Raw genomic sequence first — 20,594 nt, 5'->3', positions numbered from 1 at the left:
GTTGTAAGCACCATTTCGCTTTTGTCGACGCTCTTCTTATGATGAACATGACTACGCCTCCAACAGAAACGCACCACGATATCTGAGGCAGCGCAGACTGAACATATAACTGCAAGCACCGATGCTTAAGGAGCGCAACGGTTGGCTTATGACAGGGAACAAAGTGTGACACACACAGCAACTCACCATACACTCTCTTGCATTCCCTTCAGTCGCTGGGCTGGTTCCACAACATTTGCCATCGTGCACATCTGGAAGACGAAGGTGATAAAATGGTTCAAATTGCTGAGCAGCAATGTGGAGATCGTGATAACAAAAAATCTACAAGAATCTCTTGATCCGGCGGTCGTATGACCTAATTAGGTGGATATACCCCGCGTGGTTTCCTCGTCTACAGATGGCAACGGCACCAGCGGGATTAATGATACAGTTTCAATCCGTTAATCGTGCACATTGTGGGTCCAACATTAAGCTGCGAGCGATTAAGGCTGACGCCAGTGCAAACAACTACGCTCTACCCGTACCTTGTACGTGGATAGTGGACTTAGAAATAGCTTCTTGGCTTGAATGCTTTTGGAAAAGACACCACGAAACGCACAGTGCATGTTGCTTGTCTTATCTACCGAATGAAAGAAAAGAAGGGGGAATGGAAGCGATCACAACGATACGACGAAATCGGAAACCAACACATTAGGCTGCGAAGAAACAGGCATGGTCCATCCGAAGGGAAGACTGTTTCAACGTTTTAACAACGTAAACACTGCTTTTTTATCGTTCCTGCCAGACACTATACTACAAGCAGGCGGCTAGCAGACTACAACCTGTAACTACCGGAACTATACAAACGCTGAAATTTGATGAAATATTGCTTCACTCACACGACCTACACTGCTCACTGGAATCAAAAACGAGGAAGTAAAGTAGGCGCAAGTAATTACGAAGCGCTATCCGGTGAAGCAAGAAACGAATCCAATGCGCAACGCGCCGAACCAAAACAAACTATTTACTACCTAGCCGCACGCACCACGCACGCATAATAAGGCTGAACCACAAGTTCAACATAAGAAAAGCAACTGGGAACGAGATTACCGGAAGTGACGTCATTTTTCAGCGTGAGGCAAGGCGGGTTGTTTTTTGAATAAGTTGCCGTAAGTTTTCTAGCTTCATTTGAAATAATTTAGCGTTTTTATTGAAAATAACTGCTTAATATCGATAGATTAGTCTTTCCTCTACCTGCTGCAACCGTTTTTCTTTCTTTATACACGATTAAACAATAGTTAACACGATTTTGCTGCATGTCGTCCCCAGCGACGGATTATTATGCTTTTGTCATTTTTCCTAGTCTAGTCCTCATATCACGGAACACACTGACGCCAAATATCAATTGATTAGTGCATTCTGCGTCTAAATACATCTACTTCTCTTCATATATCCGCTGTTTTATTACAGGATTCCCCCTTACTTCACGTTTTCTGAAGGAGCACAGAATCCACGGCTACATGGCGCACACTAAGCAATGCAATATTGTCCCTAAATACGTTACCAAGACCATTTCAGAAATTGAACTCATTTAATTTGACTAATGAACTACCTCACGCGACACACCTCCTGGCCGAAGCATTTCTTCGCATTTCAATGTAGAGCTCAGAAGAATGTTTTTTAATCCAGCCATAGTATAACTCTGCTAAAGAAGTAGACATTGTGGTATATTCCAGAAATCAGTTTCACCTCCTTTCCTCAATTTTTTTCATTACTCAATTCCCACACTTGACGACACGACGCATCTCCTAGCCACTTGCCGATGATTCTTTCCAATCTTAGAAATTTTACTCCCCCACTGAGTCTAAATATATTTATGTTGTCTGTAACTAGAAAGCATGCCCTGCCCTAGAAATGAATTTCATGTCATTTGTTCAATTCTTTATTTCCAGAAATTACATGGTTTGTCCTACATTCCATCCAAGCCGTCAGCAGAAATTATTGCATGTTTTAAAAATATTTCTTCACTGCTCAGACTAAACATATATAGAGCTTACAACTAGAAATCAAGCTGTGCTCTAGAAATGCATGTAATGCCATTTGGTAAATTTCTTATGTGCAGAAATGACACGTTTGATCCTGCACTCCACCTCCCAAGATGTTTAGCGTATGTTAAAAATATTTCTCCCGCACTCAGACTAACCATATTTATATAATATGGCGTACAACTAATCATCATGCCTTCCCCTAGAAATGAATTTCATTTCATTCACTTCATTTTTTATTCACATAATGACCACATTTTGAAAATACGGCTCGCGTCTGTAGAAGTTTGCCAAGTTTCTTTCCATTTCTCACCACTGATATTCAATAGTCAATTCAATCAAATTCCATATCCTATAAGCAGACATTCTGAAGCATTCTAGAAGCAAATTTCATGTCATGTGTTCATTGCTTTACCACTCAACTTGCACATTCCAGGGCACAACCTCCGAACCACCTGTTGATATTTCTTTCCAAATTTAAAAATATTTCTACCTCACACACATTCAAGGTAAGTTCATAATCTATAAATAGACATTCTGATGCATTCCAGAGATCAATTTCACCTTATTTCCCAATTCCTTTCGTCACTCACCCCACAAATTTCGCTGCATGGCTCATTTTCGGTGCACTTGCCCATTTCCTTGAAATGTTAAAAATATCTCTACCTCACTCAGGCTCAAGATAAGTTCACGTTTGATAAGTAGAAACCCTGAAGCAATCCAGAAATCAATTTCATCTTACTCACTCCATTTTTTATTCACATAATGGACACATTTTGGAAATACTGCTCCTGTCCTAATCAGTCTTAAATGCGAAATTTCTACTAAAAATATCTCAACCCCACTCAGGCCAATGTAAGTGCATATCCCAGAAGTAGATATTCTCAAGCACTCGAGAAACAGGTTTCGTGTCAATCACTCAATTATTTCACCACTCAACTTGCACGTTCCAGGGCATGTCATCTCTCCGAACCACCTGCCGATGTTTCTTTCCGATGTTCAAAATATTTTTACCTCACACACATTAAAGGTAAGTTTATACTCTATAAATATACACATTCTAAACCCTTCCAGAAATCAATTTCACCTTACTTCCCACTGCTTTATTCACTCACCTCATGCAATTCACCTCTCAGCTTGCACTTTCCAGGGTGCATCACGCCTCCGAACCATCCGCTCCTCAGCACCTTTCCAATTTTACAAATATTTCTACCTCACACATATTTAAGGTAACTTCATATGCTATAAATGGACATTCTAAACCCTTCTAGAAATCAATTTCATATCACTTCAATCATTTCGTGACCCACCATGCATTTCGCTCAATGGCCCATTTCTCAAGCACTCACCTGTGTTTCTTTCCGACGTTAAAAATATATGCAACCCAATGGCATTCAGTTTAGCTCCATGTCCTATAAGTAGACACTCTGTAGTTTTCCAGAAACCAATTTCACCTCATTTGCTCAACGCTTTCCCCACCAAACTCTCACATTTCGCTGCAGCACCCATCTCCGAAGCACTTGCCGACATTTCTTTCATATGTTAAAAATATTTCCACCCGAACTGGATGCAATTTAGGTCCATATCCTATAAGTAGACACTCTGTAGTTTTCCAGAAACCAATTTCACCTCATTTGCTCAATGCTTTCCCCACCAAACTCTCACATTTCGCTGAAAGGCCCACCTCCGAGGCACTTGCCGACATTTCTCTCATATGTTAAAAATATTTCCACCCCAGCTGGATGCAGTTTAGCTCCATATCCTATAAGTAGACACTCTGTAGTTTTCCAGAAACCAATTTCACCTCATTTGCTCAATGCTTTCCCCACCAAACTCTTACATTTCGCTCAAAGGCCCATCTCCGAGGCACTTGCCGACATTTCTTTCTTATGTTAAAAATATTTCCACCCCAACTGGATGCAATTTAGGTCCATATCGTATAAGTAGACACTCTGTAGTTTTCCAGAAACCAATTTCACCTCATTTGCTCAATGCTTTCCCCACCAAACTCTTACATTTCGCTCAAAGGCCCATCTCAGAGGCACTTGCCGACATTTCTTTCTTATGTTAAAAATATTTCCACCCCAACTGGATGCAATTTAGGTCCATATCGTATAAGTAGACACTCTGTAGTTTTCCAGAAACCAATTTCACCTCATTTGCTCAATGCTTTCCCCACCAAACTCTTACATTTCGCTGCAGTACGCATCTCCGAGGCACTTACCGACATTTCTCTCATATGTTAAAAATATTTCCACCCCAACTGGATGCAGTTTAGGTCCATATCCCATAAATACACACTCTGTAGTTTTCCAGAAACCAATTTCACCTCATTTGCTCAATGCTTTCCCCACCAAACTCTCACATTTCGCTGAACGGCCCATCTCCGAGGCACTTGCCGACATTTCTCTCATATGTTAAAAATATTTCCACCCCAGCTGGATGCAGTTTAGCTCCATATCCTATAAGTAGACACTCTGTAGTTTTCCAGAAACCAATTTCACCTCATTTGCTCAATGCTTTCCCCACCAAACTCTTACATTTCGCTCAAAGGCCCACCTCCGAGGCACTTGCCGACATTTCTCTCATATGTTAAAAATATTTCCACCCCAACTGGATGCAGTTTAGCTCCATATCCTATAAGTAGACACTCTGTAGTTTTCCAGAAACCAATTTCACCTCATTTGCTCAATGCTTTCCCCACCAAACTCTCACATTTCGCTGAAAGGCCCACCTCCGAGGCACTTGCCGACATTTCTCTCATATGTTAAAAATATTTCCACCCCAACTGGATGCAGTTTAGCTCCATATCCTATAAGTAGACACTCTGTAGTTTTCCAGAAACCAATTTCACCTCATTTGCTCAATGCTTTCCCCACCAAACTCTTACATTTCGCTCAAAGGCCCATCTCCGAGGCACTTGCCGACATTTCTTTCTTATGTTAAAAATATTTCCACCCCAACTGGATGCAATTTAGGTCCATATCGTATAAGTAGACACTCTGTAGTTTTCCAGAAACCAATTTCACCTCATTTGCTCAATGCTTTCCCCACCAAACTCTTACATTTCGCTGCAGTACGCATCTCCGAGGCACTTGCCGACATTTCTCTCATATGTTAAAAATATTTCCACCCCATCTGGATGTAATTTAGATCTATATCCTATAAATACACACTCTGTAGTTTTCCAGAAACCAATTTCACCTCATTTGCTCAATGCTTTCCCCACCAAACTCTTACATTTCGCTCAAAGGCCCATCTCCGAGGCACTTGCCGACATTTCTTTCTTATGTTAAAAATATTTCCACCCCAACTGGATGCAATTTAGGTTCATATCGTATAAGTAGACACTCTGTAGTTTTCCAGAAACCAATTTCACCTCATTTGCTCAATGCTTTCCCTACCAAACTCTTACATTTCGCTGCAGTACGTATCTCCGAGGCACTTGCCGACATTTCTCTCATATGTTAAAAATATTTCCACCCCAACTGGATGCAGTTTAGGTCCATATCCTATAAATACACACTCTGTAGTTTTCCAGAAACCAATCTCACCTCATTTGCTCAATGCTTTCCCCACCAAACTCTCACATTTCGCTGAACGGCCCATCTCCGAGGCACTTGCTGACATTTCTCTCTTATGTTAAAAATATTTCCACCCCAACTGGATGCAGTTTAGCTCCATATCCTATAAGTAGACACTCTGTAGTTTTCCAGAAACCAATTTCACCTCATTTGCTCAATGCTTTCCCACCAAACTCTCACATTTCGCTCAAAGGGCCATCTCCGAGGCACTTGCCGACATTTCTCTCTTATGTTAAAAATATTTCCACCCCAACTGGATGCAGTTTAGGTCCATATCCTATAAATACACACTATGTAGTTTTCCAGAAACCAATTTCACCTCATTTGATCAACGCTTTCCCTACCAAACTCTTACGTCCGACCCATACAACGGCCCATCTCCGAGGCACTCGCCGACATTTCTTTCCAATGTTAAAAATATTTCTACTCCACCGAGATTCATTTTAGGTCCATATCCTGTAGGATATGTTTTTCAGAAACCAATTTCACTTCATTTACTCAATGATTTACTCACCCACCTCATGCATTTCGCTGCAGGACCCATTTTAGAAGCACTTGCCTATATTTCTTTCCAACGTTAAAAATATTTCTGCTTCACTGAGATTTAATTTGAGTCTATATTCTATAAAGAGACCTTCTGATGTCTTCCAGAAATGAATTTCACCGCGTTCACTTTCTTTTTTTATTGACACAATTGCCAAATTTGGACAACAGTGCTCCTGTTTGGAGCAATTTCCAAAATTGTTTCCCTGTGTTAATAATTTCACCCACACTCAGATCCAATTTAAGTCGATATCCTATAAGTATACATTCTGCTCAATTCTTTTATCATTCAACTTGCACATCCCAGGATGCAACACATCTCCAAACCACCTGCCGATGTTTCTTTCCAACGTTAAAAATATTTTTACCCCACATATATTCAAGTTCATATTCTGTAAATAGACACATTGAAACGTTCTAGAAACCTACTTAATTTCCTGAATTCTTCCATCACCTACCTCGCACGTTTTGCTGCACTTGCCCATGTGTCTTTCCAATGGTAAATAATTTGACCTGAACTGAAATTTAATTAAGTCTATGTTCTATAACATAGACTGTAACATAACATATGACATAGACACTCTGAAGCAATCCAGAAATCAATTTCACCTCATTATTCACTTCATTTGTATTCACATATTTGCCAAATTTTGAAGGCACAGCTCCTGTCCGGAACAGTTTGTGAGGTTTCTTTCCAATGTTAAAAATAGTTCTCCCCACTGAGATCCAATTTAAGTTCATGTTCTGTAAATAGAGCTCTGGTACGCTCCAATAATCATTTTCATCTCATTCACTCCATCTTTTATTCACATAGGACAAATTTCAAGATATCGCTTGTGTCTTCAGCAGTTTGAGAAACTTCTTTCCCGTAGAAAACAGCGCAGAGACGGGACACGAAGAAGAAACAAGTGCACACACAGAGCGCTGTCCGGAGCGCTGCACACACACAGCGCTCCGTGTGTGCACTTGTTTCTTCTTCGTGTCCCGTCTCTGCGCTGTTTTCTACCTAGTTATGTACCAACTTGCCCAAATCTCCGCCTTAACTTAATTCTTTCCCGTGTCAAAAAGATTTCTACCCTACAGAGATTCAAGTCCATATTCTGCATGTAGATGCTCTGATGTGCTCCAGAAATCTGTTTCATCTCATTCAGTTAACTTTTTATTCACATAATGGCCACATTTTGAATATAGAGCTCCTGTCTGGAGCAGTTCACAAAATTTCGTTCCAATGTTAAATATTGTTCTCCACTGATTTCAATCGAAGTCCATATCGTATAAGTTGACATTCGGAATCTATACAGAAATTGAACACCCTGTAACGGGACATTATGAAGCATGCCAGTAAATTATTTTCATTGCCATACAAGTTTTCTTCTTTTTTGATACCTTGCTCCTTTCCCCTTATACTATAATGCCGAATCCTTCTAAGAAATCCCTGCAAATGTAAGAAATGCTGCAATGCTTAATGTGTGACTTTTATGACTACAAGTTCTATGCTGTTGTGCAGGTTACTACAGTTAATTTTTTTTGCCTTCTTCCTTTTTATGACAATTGCATGTCATGAAATATATGCTGTCCAACATCTACTTCTGATATTGCTGTGCTTTCGTCTTGGTATCCTGTTTTTCTTTTTGTTTTTCAGAGCTCCGATCTCCTTCTCTGAACTTCACATACGTGGAGAAAGAGCACTTTCATGTACCTTCTTCCAAGCTGCATCCTAGCCAGCTAGCCATGTAACCAAGAACCATGTAACCAAGCAATTCCTGCGTCTCTTCTGTATTCATATGGCAATTTTATTTCTAATTCTAACCAAGATAAATAGATGTTTTCGCATTGTATATCATTTATTTTGAACTATACATATGTTTTTACATTTCACAATCTTAGACAAGTTTCTCTGCACATTGAATCCGGTACACTAAAATTGTCAATTCAATTAGGATTCCTTAACTCATACCAAGGGGCTAAAGTTGTCTCGTAGCTAAACGCGTTACTCACAGTTTTAAGCCAGTTAAGGAACTTGCTTCACCCTTGCTAATGTTGCTGCTGGCAAAGGATGTGTGTCAGGGAATGGGGGATGTGGCTGTGTAGGGCTTAGATGGGTGCTACCAAGACTCTGTGCCCCTATAGTGTTTCTCACGACAGATATGGTGATACTCACACAGGACGGAAAGATTGCTGGAGAGGTGGAATGTTCTCGATGGCATCACATGGTGTGTTCTTACTCCTCTAGTAGAGGAGTCTTCCTCACCATCAGGACCATGAGGAGGAGATGGCCTTCCTCAACATGAGTTCTGACTGGCAGTGATGGAATGCACAAGCGAGCGCACATTTCTGGCCCCATGCGTGACCACTGCCGTTACAACCGACTAATTGGCACGCCTTTGCAGGCCGCCAAAGGTCATTTTTTTTCTTGCACGTTGCCTACATCGTGAAACACTTGGACCTTTGTGGTGGATGACAGGAACATATGAAGTCCTATAATCTGCGGTGTTCACTCTAGAGGTGTCACCCGATGAAGTGTGCCGCTTTCACTATTACGAATAATCTTGACGGATTCGTTGTCCTCAAAGTTGATAGTTTTACACTGTTGGCGTTCATGTGGGGCGAACAGGCACCTCGGGCATCATTGCTGTTGTTTGACCACTCTCTTTTATAGACTTGGGCTGCACAGATGGAATCCTGTGGATCAAACAGATGGAATGTTCAGAATCTGGCTGTCCACTGTTGAGATAAACCTAGTCACTTCTGAAAGGAAGAAGGGCACAAAACGAGATAATTTGTTCTTTCAACACAGTGCATGATTATCATTATATATGTTCAGACTGACGACCACAATACAATATTTACTAGCACCTTTTCTTTTTTATTTTCATGTAATATATATACAGTCAACCCTCGATTTATGAACACCTCGGTTCCCCGAAAAAGCGTTCATAAATCGAGGGATTCATAAATCGAAAATTCAGTTAACTGAGTACTATCGAGCAAATGCAACAGTATTTCCAAGTTGGGCTTGTGTTTATAATGCCATATATTGTGTAAATTTGCTTTTGACCATGCTTTCTGCTGTATCAATCTCACAAAGAACAGACGTTAGCGCATTCATACTGTTTATTATGCCTTCCGCTGCGTCAATCTTGGAAATAAGAGATGTCACCACATTCGCACTGGACTGGTCTCGGGTTTCCTCCGGAATTTTTAACCTCCGGGTGACAGCAACCACCTTATTCATCAACTGAGGTCAGGAACACTTGGCCGCACAACGGAAAACCGGTTTGTTGTTCGGATTTCGAGGGGTTAAGAACCGAGGGTGGTAATACCTGGAAAACGTTTTGTCCGTTCAGGCGTCATTCATAAGACCACGGAATTATCCCTTTGAAGGTTTCTGTTGACCTCGGAATGATCCGTTCATAAATTGAGGGGAAAAACGCTGGGCAACTCCTAGTTGGTTCCCAGAAATTCTATTCATTATTCGAATATCGAGGTTCATAAAACGAGGGAAAAATGAATGGAAAAAAGTTTGGTTCCCCGTGCTCGTGTTCATAAAACGAGGGAATTCATATATCGAAGGTTCATAAATCGAGGGTTGACTGTATATATATATATGCACCATACTGCACAATGATTCTCACTAGGGTTCCACGTAGCTTCACAATCTTAGTTTTTCTTTACATCGAGCCTGAATGGATTAAAAATTGGTACGATGTTAATATAAACAGCATACAAAAATATTTCCAAATGAGGTCCACATGAACAAAACTGCACAAAGTGAATTGAAAAGAATGTGAAAAAAAAATGAAGGTATTCAGCCTAATAGAGAGCAAAAAATACAGCACAAGTGTACAACATGTGGAATGGAAACACACACACACACATAACCAGTTCTTGAATTGCTTGACAATGGTACCGGGAAGGCGGTTCCACTACAACGACATACGAGGAAAAAATGAATTCAGAAATGACTTCCTTGAGCATGAGGGAATACCCACTTTCTACGGGTGATCGGCACGATATGAGATATATGTAGCCTGTTAGACCAAATATTCTCTGAGGTGATTATTATGAATGATAATAAATCTTGTTGAAACAAAGACTAGTTATTTTTCGACAAGTGCAAAGTAGAAGCAGATGGAGGATATGTTTCATAGCAGTGATACTGGGGTTGTAGTTACCAAATATGAACAGGCTGTCTTGCATTGTACTGTTTCTATTGAGTTTGAAATGTTGATGTGGTCGGTATCCCACACAGAGCCATGTCTTCCAACTTAGGAAAGGCTAGTGATTTATACAGTCACTATAGTGTTAGTTGGAGTGGATGAAAAAATTCAGCGGTGTAACCTGGAGCTCGAGATGCGTTGGTAGTGATGTGTTCAACATGAGGGAGCCAGGACAGGTTAGATGAAATGAAAATGCTGAGGTATTTGTAAAGTGATACCCAGAGACCGTGGTGATACTGATTCAAATGGAATGTTATTAATGGAATAAGTCACATGCACTTTATTAGAGCGCGAAATTATCACCAGAATTTGGTTCTTTTTTTTTTGGGGGGGGAGGGTATATTTACATGCTTGTCACTCAATATTCCGCAATCTCACCAGATTTTATGGGGGGGGCCTCCAGATATTTTTTTTCTGGGGGGGGGGGGGGGGGGGTGTCTGGATAAATCACTGATGTAAGATCATTTGGAAGGTCGTTAATATATAGTTATGCTTCGCTTATCCGGATTTCACATATCTGGAAAACTTGCATTACCGAGAACGAGCCAGCTACCATAGGACTTGGTCCCGGTTATCCTGGAAGAAGACCAACTTTCTAAGACATTAGCAGGTTGACTCGGTGCATGCTGTGGGTGTGACCAGAATTCTGTCACACATTACTATTAATTGCAATCAGCTCCCTTTGCATGATTTTTTGAAGTAACAATCTTTTTTTTTGTTCCCTTTTCTGGAGCTATAAAGGAGAGTTTCAAAAATGTCGGGTTCTCCCGGAAAGGGCTAAAGATGTGACTGTTTGGTGGCCCATACCTTCAAATTGGTAAAAATTCATGTGCCAGGGAACAAACAAAAAAGGCCCAGGGAGTAGGCAGGGGTATCAATTTTAAGGTTTTCCCAGGAGCTTGCTTGGCTGAGTTATCTGGTATCCAGATGAAAAGGGACGACTACTGAAGTGTCTGGATAATGAGACCTGACTGTATATGAGAAAGAGAAGTGGTCCAAGGACAGAATCTTAGCGAACTCCGGAGAGGACAGGCGTTAGACTGGACTCATTATCGTTCATAGAGACAAACTGTGAGCGATTAGTCAAGGAATGTATACAAGATAGAATTTTATCATCAATGCCAAGATTGTGCAATTTATGAAAAAAAGAAAAAAAAGAGAGAGAGAGTGATACGTTATTGGATGCCTTCGAGAAGTCAAGAAATCTGCAGTCCGTGCAGAACTTGTGATCCAGTGTAACATGAAAGTCATGAGCAAAGGAACTAGCCGCGTTTCACAACGATTTGTTTTCTAATAGCGGGTTGATATGAGAGAAGGAGGAACAGAATTTTAGGTGTTAGATAATGTGCGCTAGTATTGTACATGAAATTATGGGTCAATAATTGCTGCTTCTCTTGCACAATGCTTGTCTCCTGATTTATGGAGTGGAACCACCTTTCCAGTCATGTGGAAGAATGATCTCTCCAAACAACATCAGCAATCTGATGCACCAGCATGCCTTCTGTTGAACTCCCCCTTCCAATTTTACACTTTCTTTATCTATGAATTCTAAGTCCATTAAAAGTATCTGATGGTCTGAGCCCAGTGTGTGTGGTTAACTTTCTTATCTTAGCCAAACTCAAGTGCATCTTTCTACATTCACTGGTGTGCCTCATATTATTTTCTTCATGAACTTACCTCGAATCTGTGTGAGGTAGAAATATATCTTTAGCATTGGAAAGAAACATTGCAAGTGGTCTAAAGATTTGTCACTAGAATGTGCAAGTTTAGTGATGAAAGAATTGAGTAAATGACATGACATTTGTTTCTGGAATGCATCAGGATATCAGATTTGCAAATTGCTCCAGACCGGAGCCGTATTTTGAAAACGTGGCCACTGAATAATATAAAATAATGTGTAAAATATAATATAAAATGTTTTTCATAATCTGTGAATAAAATCATGAAGTGAATGAGGCGAAATTGATTTCTGGAATGCTTCAGAATAGCTACATTTAGTATATTGATTTAAATTGTATCTCGGTGGAGGAGAAATATTTGTACCTAACATCGGAAAGGGATATGGGCAAATGCTTCAGAAACGGGCAGTGAGGAGAAGTGTGTGAGGAGAGTGATGAAGGATTGAGAAAATTAAGTGAAATTGATTTTTGGAATGTAACGTAGAATATGTTTAACATTGAAAACAAACATTGGCAGGCGGTTTGGAGATGTGCCCTGGAATGTGCAAGTTGAGTAATGAAAAAATTCAGTAAATGACAGAAAATGTGTTTCTGGAATGCTTCACAATGTCTACTTATAGGATACTCAATTAAATTCAATCCCATTGGGGAGAAAATATTTTTAATATCAGAAAGAAATGGTGCAAATTCTTGCAGACACAAGCAGTCTTTTAAACATTTTGCAAATATGTTAACACAAAATTGAATGAAATGGAATTAATTTTTGGAGCTCTTCAGACTATCTACGTATAATATACTGGAGTTATCCACAACCTCAGTAGAGGTGCAACCTAACCTAATATACTTAACATTGGCAAACAACACCGGTAAGTGCTTCAGAAGTAAGCCATGCATGCAAAATGTGTGAGGCTAGTAATGAAAGAATTGAGTGCATGATGTGAAATCTGTTTTTGGATTCCTTCGAGATGTCTAGTTATAGGATATGAAGTTATCTACAATCTGTTTGGGGAAGAAATATTTTTAACATTGGAAAGAAATTGTTCAAGCTGCTCTGGACAGTAGCAGCGTGTTCAAAATTGGGCCTCTGTGAATAAAAAAGTGGAGTGAATGAGAAGAAACAGATTGCAGGAGTGCTCCAGAGTGTCTTTTTCTTGGATATGGGCCGAGACTAAACCTCACTAGGGTGAAAATATTTTTATAATTGGACAGAAATATCGGCAAATGCTTCGGAGATGGGTACTGCAGCGAAATGTCAGAGGTGGGTGGGGAAAGCATTGAGCAAAGAACGTGAAATTGGTTTCTGGAAAACTACAGAGTGTCTACTTATAGGATATAGATCTAAATTATATCCAGATGGGGTGGAAATATTTTTAACATGAGAGAAACGTCGGCAAGTGCCTCGGAGATGGGCCTTTAAGCGAAATGTAAGAGTTTGGTGGGGAAAGCATTGAGCAAATGAGGTGAAATTGGTTTCTGGAAAACTACAGAGTGTCTACTTATAGGATATGGACCTAAACTGCGTCCAGTTGGGGTGGAAATATTTTTAACATAAGAAAGAAATGTCGGCAAGTGCCTCGGAGGTGGGCCTTTCAGCGAAATGTGAGAGTTTGGTGGGGAAAGCATTGAGCAAATGAGGTGAAATTGGTTTCTGGAAAACTACAGAGTGTGTATTTATAGGATATGGACCTAAACTGCATCCAGTTGGGGTGGAAATATTTTTTAAAAATGAAAGAAATGTCGGCAAGTGCCTCGGAGATGGGCCTTTGAGCGAAATGTAAGAGTTTGGTAGGGAAAGCATTGAGCAAATGAGGTGAAATTGGTTTCTGGAAAACTACAGAGTGTCTACTTATAGGATATGGACCTAAACTGCATCCAGTTGGGGTGCAAATATTTTTAACATAAGAGAGAAATGTCGGCAAGTGCCTCGGAGATGGGTACTGCAGCGAAATGCAAGAATTTGGTAGGGAAAGCACTGAGCAAATGAGGTGAAATTGGTTTCTGGAAAACTACAGAGTGTCTACTTATAGGATATGGACCTAAACTGCATCCAGTTGGGGTGGAAATATTTTTAACATAAGAGAGAAATGTCGGCAAGTGCCTCGGAGATGGGCCTTTCAGCGAAATGTAAGAGTTTGGTGGGGAAAGCATTGAGCAAATGAGGTGAAATTGGTTTCTGGAAAAATACAGAGTGTCTACTTATAGGATATAGATCTAAATTACATCCAGATGGGGTGGAAATATTTTTAACATAAGAAAGAAATGTCGGCAAGTGCCTCGGAGATGGGTACTGCAGCGAAATGCAAGAATTTGGTAGGGAAAGCACTGAGCAAATGAGGTGAAATTGGTTTCTGGAAAACTACAGAGTGTCTACTTATAGGATATGGACCTAAACTGCATCCAGTTGGGGTGCAAATATTTTTAACATAAGAGAGAAATGTCGGCAAGTGCCTCGGAGATGGGTACTGCAGCGAAATGCAAGAATTTGGTAGGGAAAGCACTGAGCAAATGAGGTGAAATTGGTTTCTGGAAAACTACAGGGTGTCTACTTATAGGATATGGACCTAAATTGCATCCAGTTGGGGTGGAAATATTTTTAACATAAGAGAGAAATGTCGGCAAGTGCCTCGGAGATGGGCCGTTCAGCGAAATGTGAGAGTTTGGTGGGGAAAGCATTGAGCAAATGAGGTGAAATTGGTTTCTGGAAAACTACAGGGTGTCTACTTATAGGATATGGACCTAAATTGCATCCAGTTGGGGTGGAAATATTTTTAACATAAGAGAGAAATGTCGGCAAGTGCCTCGGAGATGGGCCGTTCAGCGAAATGTGAGTGTTTGGTGGGGAAAGCATTGAGCAAATGAGGTGAAATTGGTTTCTGGAAAACTACAGAGTGTCTACTTATAGGATATGGACCTAAATTGCATCCAGTTGGGGTGGAAATATTTTTAACATAAGAGAGAAATGTCGGCAAGTGCCTCGGAGATGGCCCTTTGAGCGAAATGTGAGAGTTTGGTGGGGAAAGCATTGAGCAAATGAGGTGAAATTGGTTTCTGGAAAACTACAGAGTGTCTACTTATAGGATACGGACCTAAACTGCATCCAGTTGGGGTGGAAATATTTTTAACATATGAAAGAAATGTCGGCAAGTGCCTCGGAGATGGCCCATTCAGCGAAATGTGAGTGGTGTGTGTGGAAAGCATTGAGTAGATTAGGTGAAATTGGTTTCTGGGGACATCAGAGTGCGTATTTGAAGGATAGAGACTTCAATTGAATCACAGTGGGGTAGAGAAATTTTTAAGATTGGAAAGAAAGTTAGGCAAGTGCTTCAAAAATGTGGACGAGCAGCAAAATGCATGAGGTGAGTGAATAAAGCAGTGGGAAGTAAGGTGAAATTGATTTCTGGAAGGGTTTAGAATGTGTCTATTTATAGATTATGAACTTACCTTGAATGTGTGTGAGGTAAAAATATTTTGAACATTGGAAAGAAACATCGGCAGGTGGTTGGGAGAGATGACACGCCCTGGAACGTGCAAGTTGAGTGGTGAAATAATTGAGTGACTGATAGGAAACCTGTTTCTCGAGTGCTTGAGAATATCTATTTATGGGATATGCACTTACCTTGGCCTGAGTGGGGTTGAAATATTTTTAGTAGAAATTTCGCATGTAAGATTGCTTAGGACAGGAGCAGTATTTTCAAAATGTGTCCATTATGTGAACGAAACATAGAGTGAGTAAGATGAAATTGATTTCTGGATTGCTTCAGGGTTTCTACTTATCAAACGTGAACTCATCTTGAGCCTGAGTGAGGTAGAGATATTTTTAACATTTCAAGGAAATGGGCAAGTGCACCGAAAATGAGCCATGCAGCGAAATTTGTGGGGTGAGCGACGAAAGGAATTGGGAAATAAGGTGAAATTGATCTCTGGAAAGCATCAGAATGTCTATTTATAGATTATGGACTTACCTTGAATGTGTGTGAGGTCAAAATATTTTTAAATTTGGCAAGAAATATCAACAGGTGGTTCGGAGGTCGTGCCCTGGAATGTGCAAGTTGAGTGGTAAAGCAATGAACATTATATAAATATGGTTAGTCTGAGTGCGGGAGAAATATGTTTAACATACGCAAAACATTACGATGACAACTTGGGAGGTGGAGTGCAGGATCAAACGTGTCATTTCTGCACATAAGAAATTTACCAAATGGCATTACATGCATTTCTAGAGCACAGCTTGATTTCTAGTTGTAGGCTCTATATATGTTTAGTCTGAGCAGTGAAGAAATATTTTTAAAACATGCAATAATTTCTGCTGACGGCTTGGATGGAATGTAGGACAAACCATGTAATTTCTGGAAATAAAGAATTGAACAAATGACATGAAATTCATTTCTAGGGCAGGGCATGCTTTCTAGTTACAGACAACATAAATATATTTAGACTCAGTGGGGGAGTAAAATTTCTAAGATTGGAAAGAATCATCGGCAAGTGGCTAGGAGATGCGTCGTGTCGTCAAGTGTGGGAATTGAGTAATGAAAAAAATTGAGGAAAGGAGGTGAAACTGATTTCTGGAATATACCACAATGTCTACTTCTTTAGCAGAGTTATACTATGGCTGGATTAAAAAACATTCCTCTGAGCTCTACACTGAAATGCGAAGAAATGCTTCGGCCAGGAGGTGTGTCGCGTGAGGTAGTTCATTAGTCAAATTAAATGAGTTCAATTTCTGAAATGGTCTTGGTAACGTATTTAGGGACAATATTGCATTGCTTAGTGTGCGCCATGTAGCCGTGGATTCTGTGCTCCTTCAGAAAACGTGAAGTAAGGGAGAATCCTGTAATAAAACAGCGGATATATGAAGAGAAGTAGATGTATTTAGACGCAGAATGCACTAATCAATTGATATTTGGCGTCAGTGTGTTCCGTGATATGAGGACTAGACTAGGAAAAATGACAAAAGCATAATAATCCGTCGCTGGGGACGACATGCAGCAAAATCGTGTTAACTATTGTTTAATCGTGTATAAAGAAAGAAAAACGGTTGCAGCAGGTAGAGGAAAGACTAATCTATCGATATTAAGCAGTTATTTTTAATAAAAACGCTAAATTATTTCAAATGGAGCTAGAAAACTTACGGCATCTATTCAAAAAACGACCCGCCTTGCCTCACGCTGAAAAATGACGTCACTTCCGGTAATCTCGTTCCCAGTTGCTTTTCTTATGTTGAACTTGTGTAATTTCCGCATAATAACATGCAGGCCACATGGGAGCAATGTAAATATGTAACACATGTGTAAAACGTGTACCAAAATGGGTTCCAAAATAGTAAATAATTCTTGTGAAAATAATTTCGGGTACAATTATGGAAGAAGCTTAGTTCAACGAAAAAATCGGGCAGAATTAGCAGTCAATGATTATGCATATTTCTTGTGCAGGTAACTCTCTCACCCCATTATTGCGTCTGCATCTCCAATATCTGGTGCAACAAATCGTTCATCGGTTCATCCACTTCGGTTGTTGCATCTGGTTGCATCGGTGTTGAAAAGTTACTACTCCGTAACTAAGTAAGCAACAATGGGTCTCGAAAGTGGAACTAGACTGCCATGCATGCAACAGGCGTATGGCGACATCGTCGGAGCGATAGGAGTGCTTATAGTCACATAGTGACTGTAGGAGTGCTCTGCTCTTGTCTCAGCCTGTATTTTAAAAAGTGTAATTTATAGTCCTATGCCATGGGAGCTTTCACTTCGATCTTTGTTTCTATCGTGAGGTCTTACCTCAAGCCTGTTCCGTTAGTCCATCCTTGGGGTTTACCGCTTCCCAGCATTCCGCATCTGACACTAAGTAAAGAATTTGTCGATTCTTTCGATCATATCCTCGTTGTCGGAGATGTTCATGGTTGTTTCGACGAGCTAGTGGAACTCCTCGAAAAATCGAATTCCTCAAAGCCTGACACACTGAAACTATTCGTTGGCGATGTCATCAACAAGGGACCGAAGAGCGAAGAGGTGCTCGACTTTCTCATGAACAATAACACCACATGCCAGAGTGTCCGTGGAAATCACGACGAGGTATGCCAATATTGGTGTCCATTACTGCATTTCAACACACAGACCGCTATGCTTTGGGACCATTGAGCAGTTCAGGTCGCTTGTTCCTTTGATGGATGCACTGATGGGGGTGACTTTTGCAAATCATCCTGGTAGTTACTGTTGGTTCAGGAAGGCTATAGAGGGATGCTCGCATATATGTTGTGTGTGGTGGGCAGTTCTGTGGAACTGTCCGAGTCCCAGCACAAGAGGAACTGCGCTCCTCTTGGTGAACAGAGCAGTGACCCACGCTACGGTTATGTAGGTTTGTGCGTACACAAGCAAATAAGTATGTAGTCCCTTTAAAACATCAGAGATAAGGGACTGCGACATCGGACGACATCAAACAGGCTGACCCAGCTTAGATGTGAACCCCACAGCTAATCTAATCGCATCTAATTATTAACACCAAAGGTGCAAAAGAAGCGAACTGGAGGTTTCAGGTCATTCGCAGACACCACCACTGGCTCGGTGAAGTCATGTGTTTCGTGAGACGAATTATTCAAACTATGCGACCTCGCATATTGTCAATAGGTTTTCAGCAAACACTTTTTCCTGCAGCTTTTTGCTGTTACAAGCTGTTACCTAAAGGGTTTATATCTCCATGAAAAAATGGCTAGGAAGTAAGCGAGCTGGTGAAGATGATGCATAATGTAAAAACCCCGAGACTAGGGAACACGAAGGGACAGACAGAAACACGAAGTCTCAATTTGTAGGAAGTCTCTTTGAGACTTCGTGTTTGTGTCTGTCCCTTCATGTTCCCTAGTCTCGGGGGGGGGGTTACATTATGCATTATATCTCCAACTTGACTTTTTCACAATGATCCAGTGGTGGTTCCATCGTGGGGGGGGGGAAGCAGATTCCACCTTGCTACCGCTCGGGGAAGAATAATGTGTAACCATTAGGTTACACATTATTCGTCCTCCTCCCCAGTTATCCAGGGTGAGTGCTCTAAAAGGTCAGTCACGCTTTCGTGCAAGACGTGATACCTCCTTGTGCGTTACCTCCTAGATGCACAAGACTTCTTCTGCCTCAGAGTAAAGAATTTATGCCGGAGAAACGTACAAAAAAAATTGTGGTTACCAAGCGCCGCGTAATAAAATAAATACGACCACGCAAACTTTCGCCTCCATCCATCGGTATGGCGCGTAGGAAACGCTCGAAGACGAAAGTTTTGCGTGGCCGCATTTATTTTGTTACGCGGTAGCTTGCGACCACGAATTTTTTTTTAGGTTTCTCCGCAAAAATGTTTGTGACTGACCACCCCGTAAGCTTCGACAAAGCATCCCCTCAAACCAAGGATCTAGATCCACCGCTGCAACGATCGCTCTTACGCTAACTCTCCGTTCTTCTCGCAGGTGGTCCTCCGTGAATACCTGCGATCTCGCAGCCCGGGCTACATTCTTGCGCCTCAAAACTGCTGGATTAAAAAGCTCAGTGCGGACCAGATACATTTCCTCCAGGAACTTCCGTACACGATATCCGTCCCGAGCCTCAACGCGGTCGTGGTCCATGCGGGGCTGGTGCCGGGAAAAGGCGTCGAGGGAACCTCCATCGAAGAGATGGTCGGCATGAGAGACATTCTCTTTAAAGACCCGTGGGAGGAAGGGGGACTGCAGGGGACGAAAAAGGTGGTAGAAGGATCTGTGCCTTGGGGAAGCCTCTGGAACGGTCCAGCCCACGTCTACTTCGGACACGATGCGATTCGCCTGATGCAAAGGTGGCCACACTGTACGGGCCTGGACACTGGGTGCGTTTATGGGAAGGACTTGACTGGTATTTTTATTAAGGGGCCACGGCAAGGGGAAGTGGTTTCCGCAAAGGCACACTCTGTTTACCAGAAGCCCGGCGTAGCGGCTTTGTAGCGGTGCCAATAAATAAAGGTGAAATGAAGTTGACGGAAAGAGGTTGCGACGACGCATTGTGCCCAAAGCTATGCCGTATAATTGTGAGAGAGTTAGATGCATCAACATGAACCTGAATTCGAATCTCTATACGAAAGCGGTAATACGCACTGGAAGTAGGTTAGCTGTCTGTAACCCCCTCCCCCCCCCCCCCCCCAAAAAAAAAAAGATAAATAAGGGGGTACCATCATATTGTGAAATTCTCTTTTAACATCAGAGCCTGACAAGGGTGTGCATCAAGGGGTAGTGTCTCAAACTATGACGTGCAAACTCAATACACTGACATGCACCAGAATGCGTGCATGATGTGATGAACCCTTTTTGAGTCCTAAACAGCCAATAAAGTGACTTCTCTTCTTTTGTGCCACAATGAATTAGCTTTCCCCTTTCTTCCCATGGCCCCAATGCTGCAGAGACTTGAGAAACACCAACACATATACAATGAACTTTTGTAAATTTGACCCCCGATAATCTGACATACGCTCTTTACGACCATGCTCCTGAGGAACAATGCAGTGAAGTTTTAAAGGGATGGTCACATCTGCCAACAATCGACT

At 41.2% G+C, this 20,594-nt stretch overlaps 2 protein-coding genes and 2 long non-coding RNA genes across 13 annotated transcripts in view; 2 read left to right on the top strand and 2 right to left on the bottom strand.

Annotated features, from left to right (window-relative positions):
- LOC135368093 (kynurenine aminotransferase-like) overlaps positions 1-1,054 on the bottom strand; it is a 30,447-nt gene extending 29,393 nt beyond the window's left edge. Inside the window, exons 1-3 of one of the 3 annotated variants that reach the window (XM_064601167.1) lie at positions 879-1,054; positions 525-619; positions 187-251 (exon numbers count right to left, since the gene is read on the bottom strand). In XM_064601167.1, the coding sequence (XP_064457237.1) occupies positions 187-251; positions 525-605 (146 nt within the window). In that variant the 5' untranslated portion in view covers positions 606-619; positions 879-1,054. The other 2 variants (XM_064601166.1, XM_064601168.1) reach the window with 2 other exon arrangements.
- Positions 1,055-1,103: 49 nt separating this feature from the next.
- LOC135368092 (uncharacterized) lies at positions 1,104-7,989 on the top strand. 8 transcript variants are annotated; one of them, XR_010414669.1, is made up of 5 exons: positions 1,123-1,148; positions 2,102-2,146; positions 2,461-2,533; positions 2,978-3,054; positions 3,161-3,621. It is a non-coding gene; the product is annotated as an uncharacterized LOC135368092 (long non-coding RNA). The 8 variants fall into 8 exon arrangements; XR_010414667.1 differs by lacking the exon at positions 2,102-2,146 and having other exon boundaries at positions 1,104-1,148; XR_010414668.1 differs by lacking the exon at positions 1,123-1,148 and having other exon boundaries at positions 1,156-2,146.
- Positions 7,977-17,235, bottom strand: LOC135368091 (uncharacterized). The gene is made up of 5 exons (XR_010414664.1): positions 17,180-17,235; positions 16,171-16,226; positions 16,013-16,085; positions 15,492-15,568; positions 7,977-8,833 (listed from the first exon to the last, which is right to left on the bottom strand). It is a non-coding gene; the product is annotated as an uncharacterized LOC135368091 (long non-coding RNA).
- Positions 17,236-17,599: 364 nt separating this feature from the next.
- LOC135369270 (serine/threonine-protein phosphatase 1-like) lies at positions 17,600-20,186 on the top strand. The gene is made up of 2 exons (XM_064602877.1): positions 17,600-18,115; positions 19,492-20,186. Exons 1-2 carry the CDS (start codon positions 17,777-17,779, stop codon positions 19,996-19,998), a joined length of 846 nt encoding a protein of 281 aa, XP_064458947.1. The 5' UTR covers positions 17,600-17,776; the 3' UTR covers positions 19,999-20,186.
- Positions 20,187-20,594: the final 408 nt, after the last annotated feature.

Source organism: Ornithodoros turicata, chromosome 9 (assembly GCF_037126465.1).
Source record: "Ornithodoros turicata isolate Travis chromosome 9, ASM3712646v1, whole genome shotgun sequence".
In the NCBI taxonomy this organism is placed as follows: Eukaryota; Metazoa; Arthropoda; class Arachnida; order Ixodida; family Argasidae; genus Ornithodoros; species Ornithodoros turicata.
This window is presented reverse-complemented; position numbering and strand designations above follow the sequence as displayed.

Bases quoted from the DNA above. Each gene is read 5' to 3' on its own strand.
- LOC135369270 (XM_064602877.1), top strand. From the start codon at position 17,777: ATGGGAGCTTTCACTTCGATCTTTGTTTCTATCGTGAGGTCTTACCTC. The intron at 18,116-19,491 runs GTATGCCAATAT...TTCTTCTCGCAG, and splicing joins TCCGTGGAAATCACGACGAG to GTGGTCCTCCGTGAATACCT.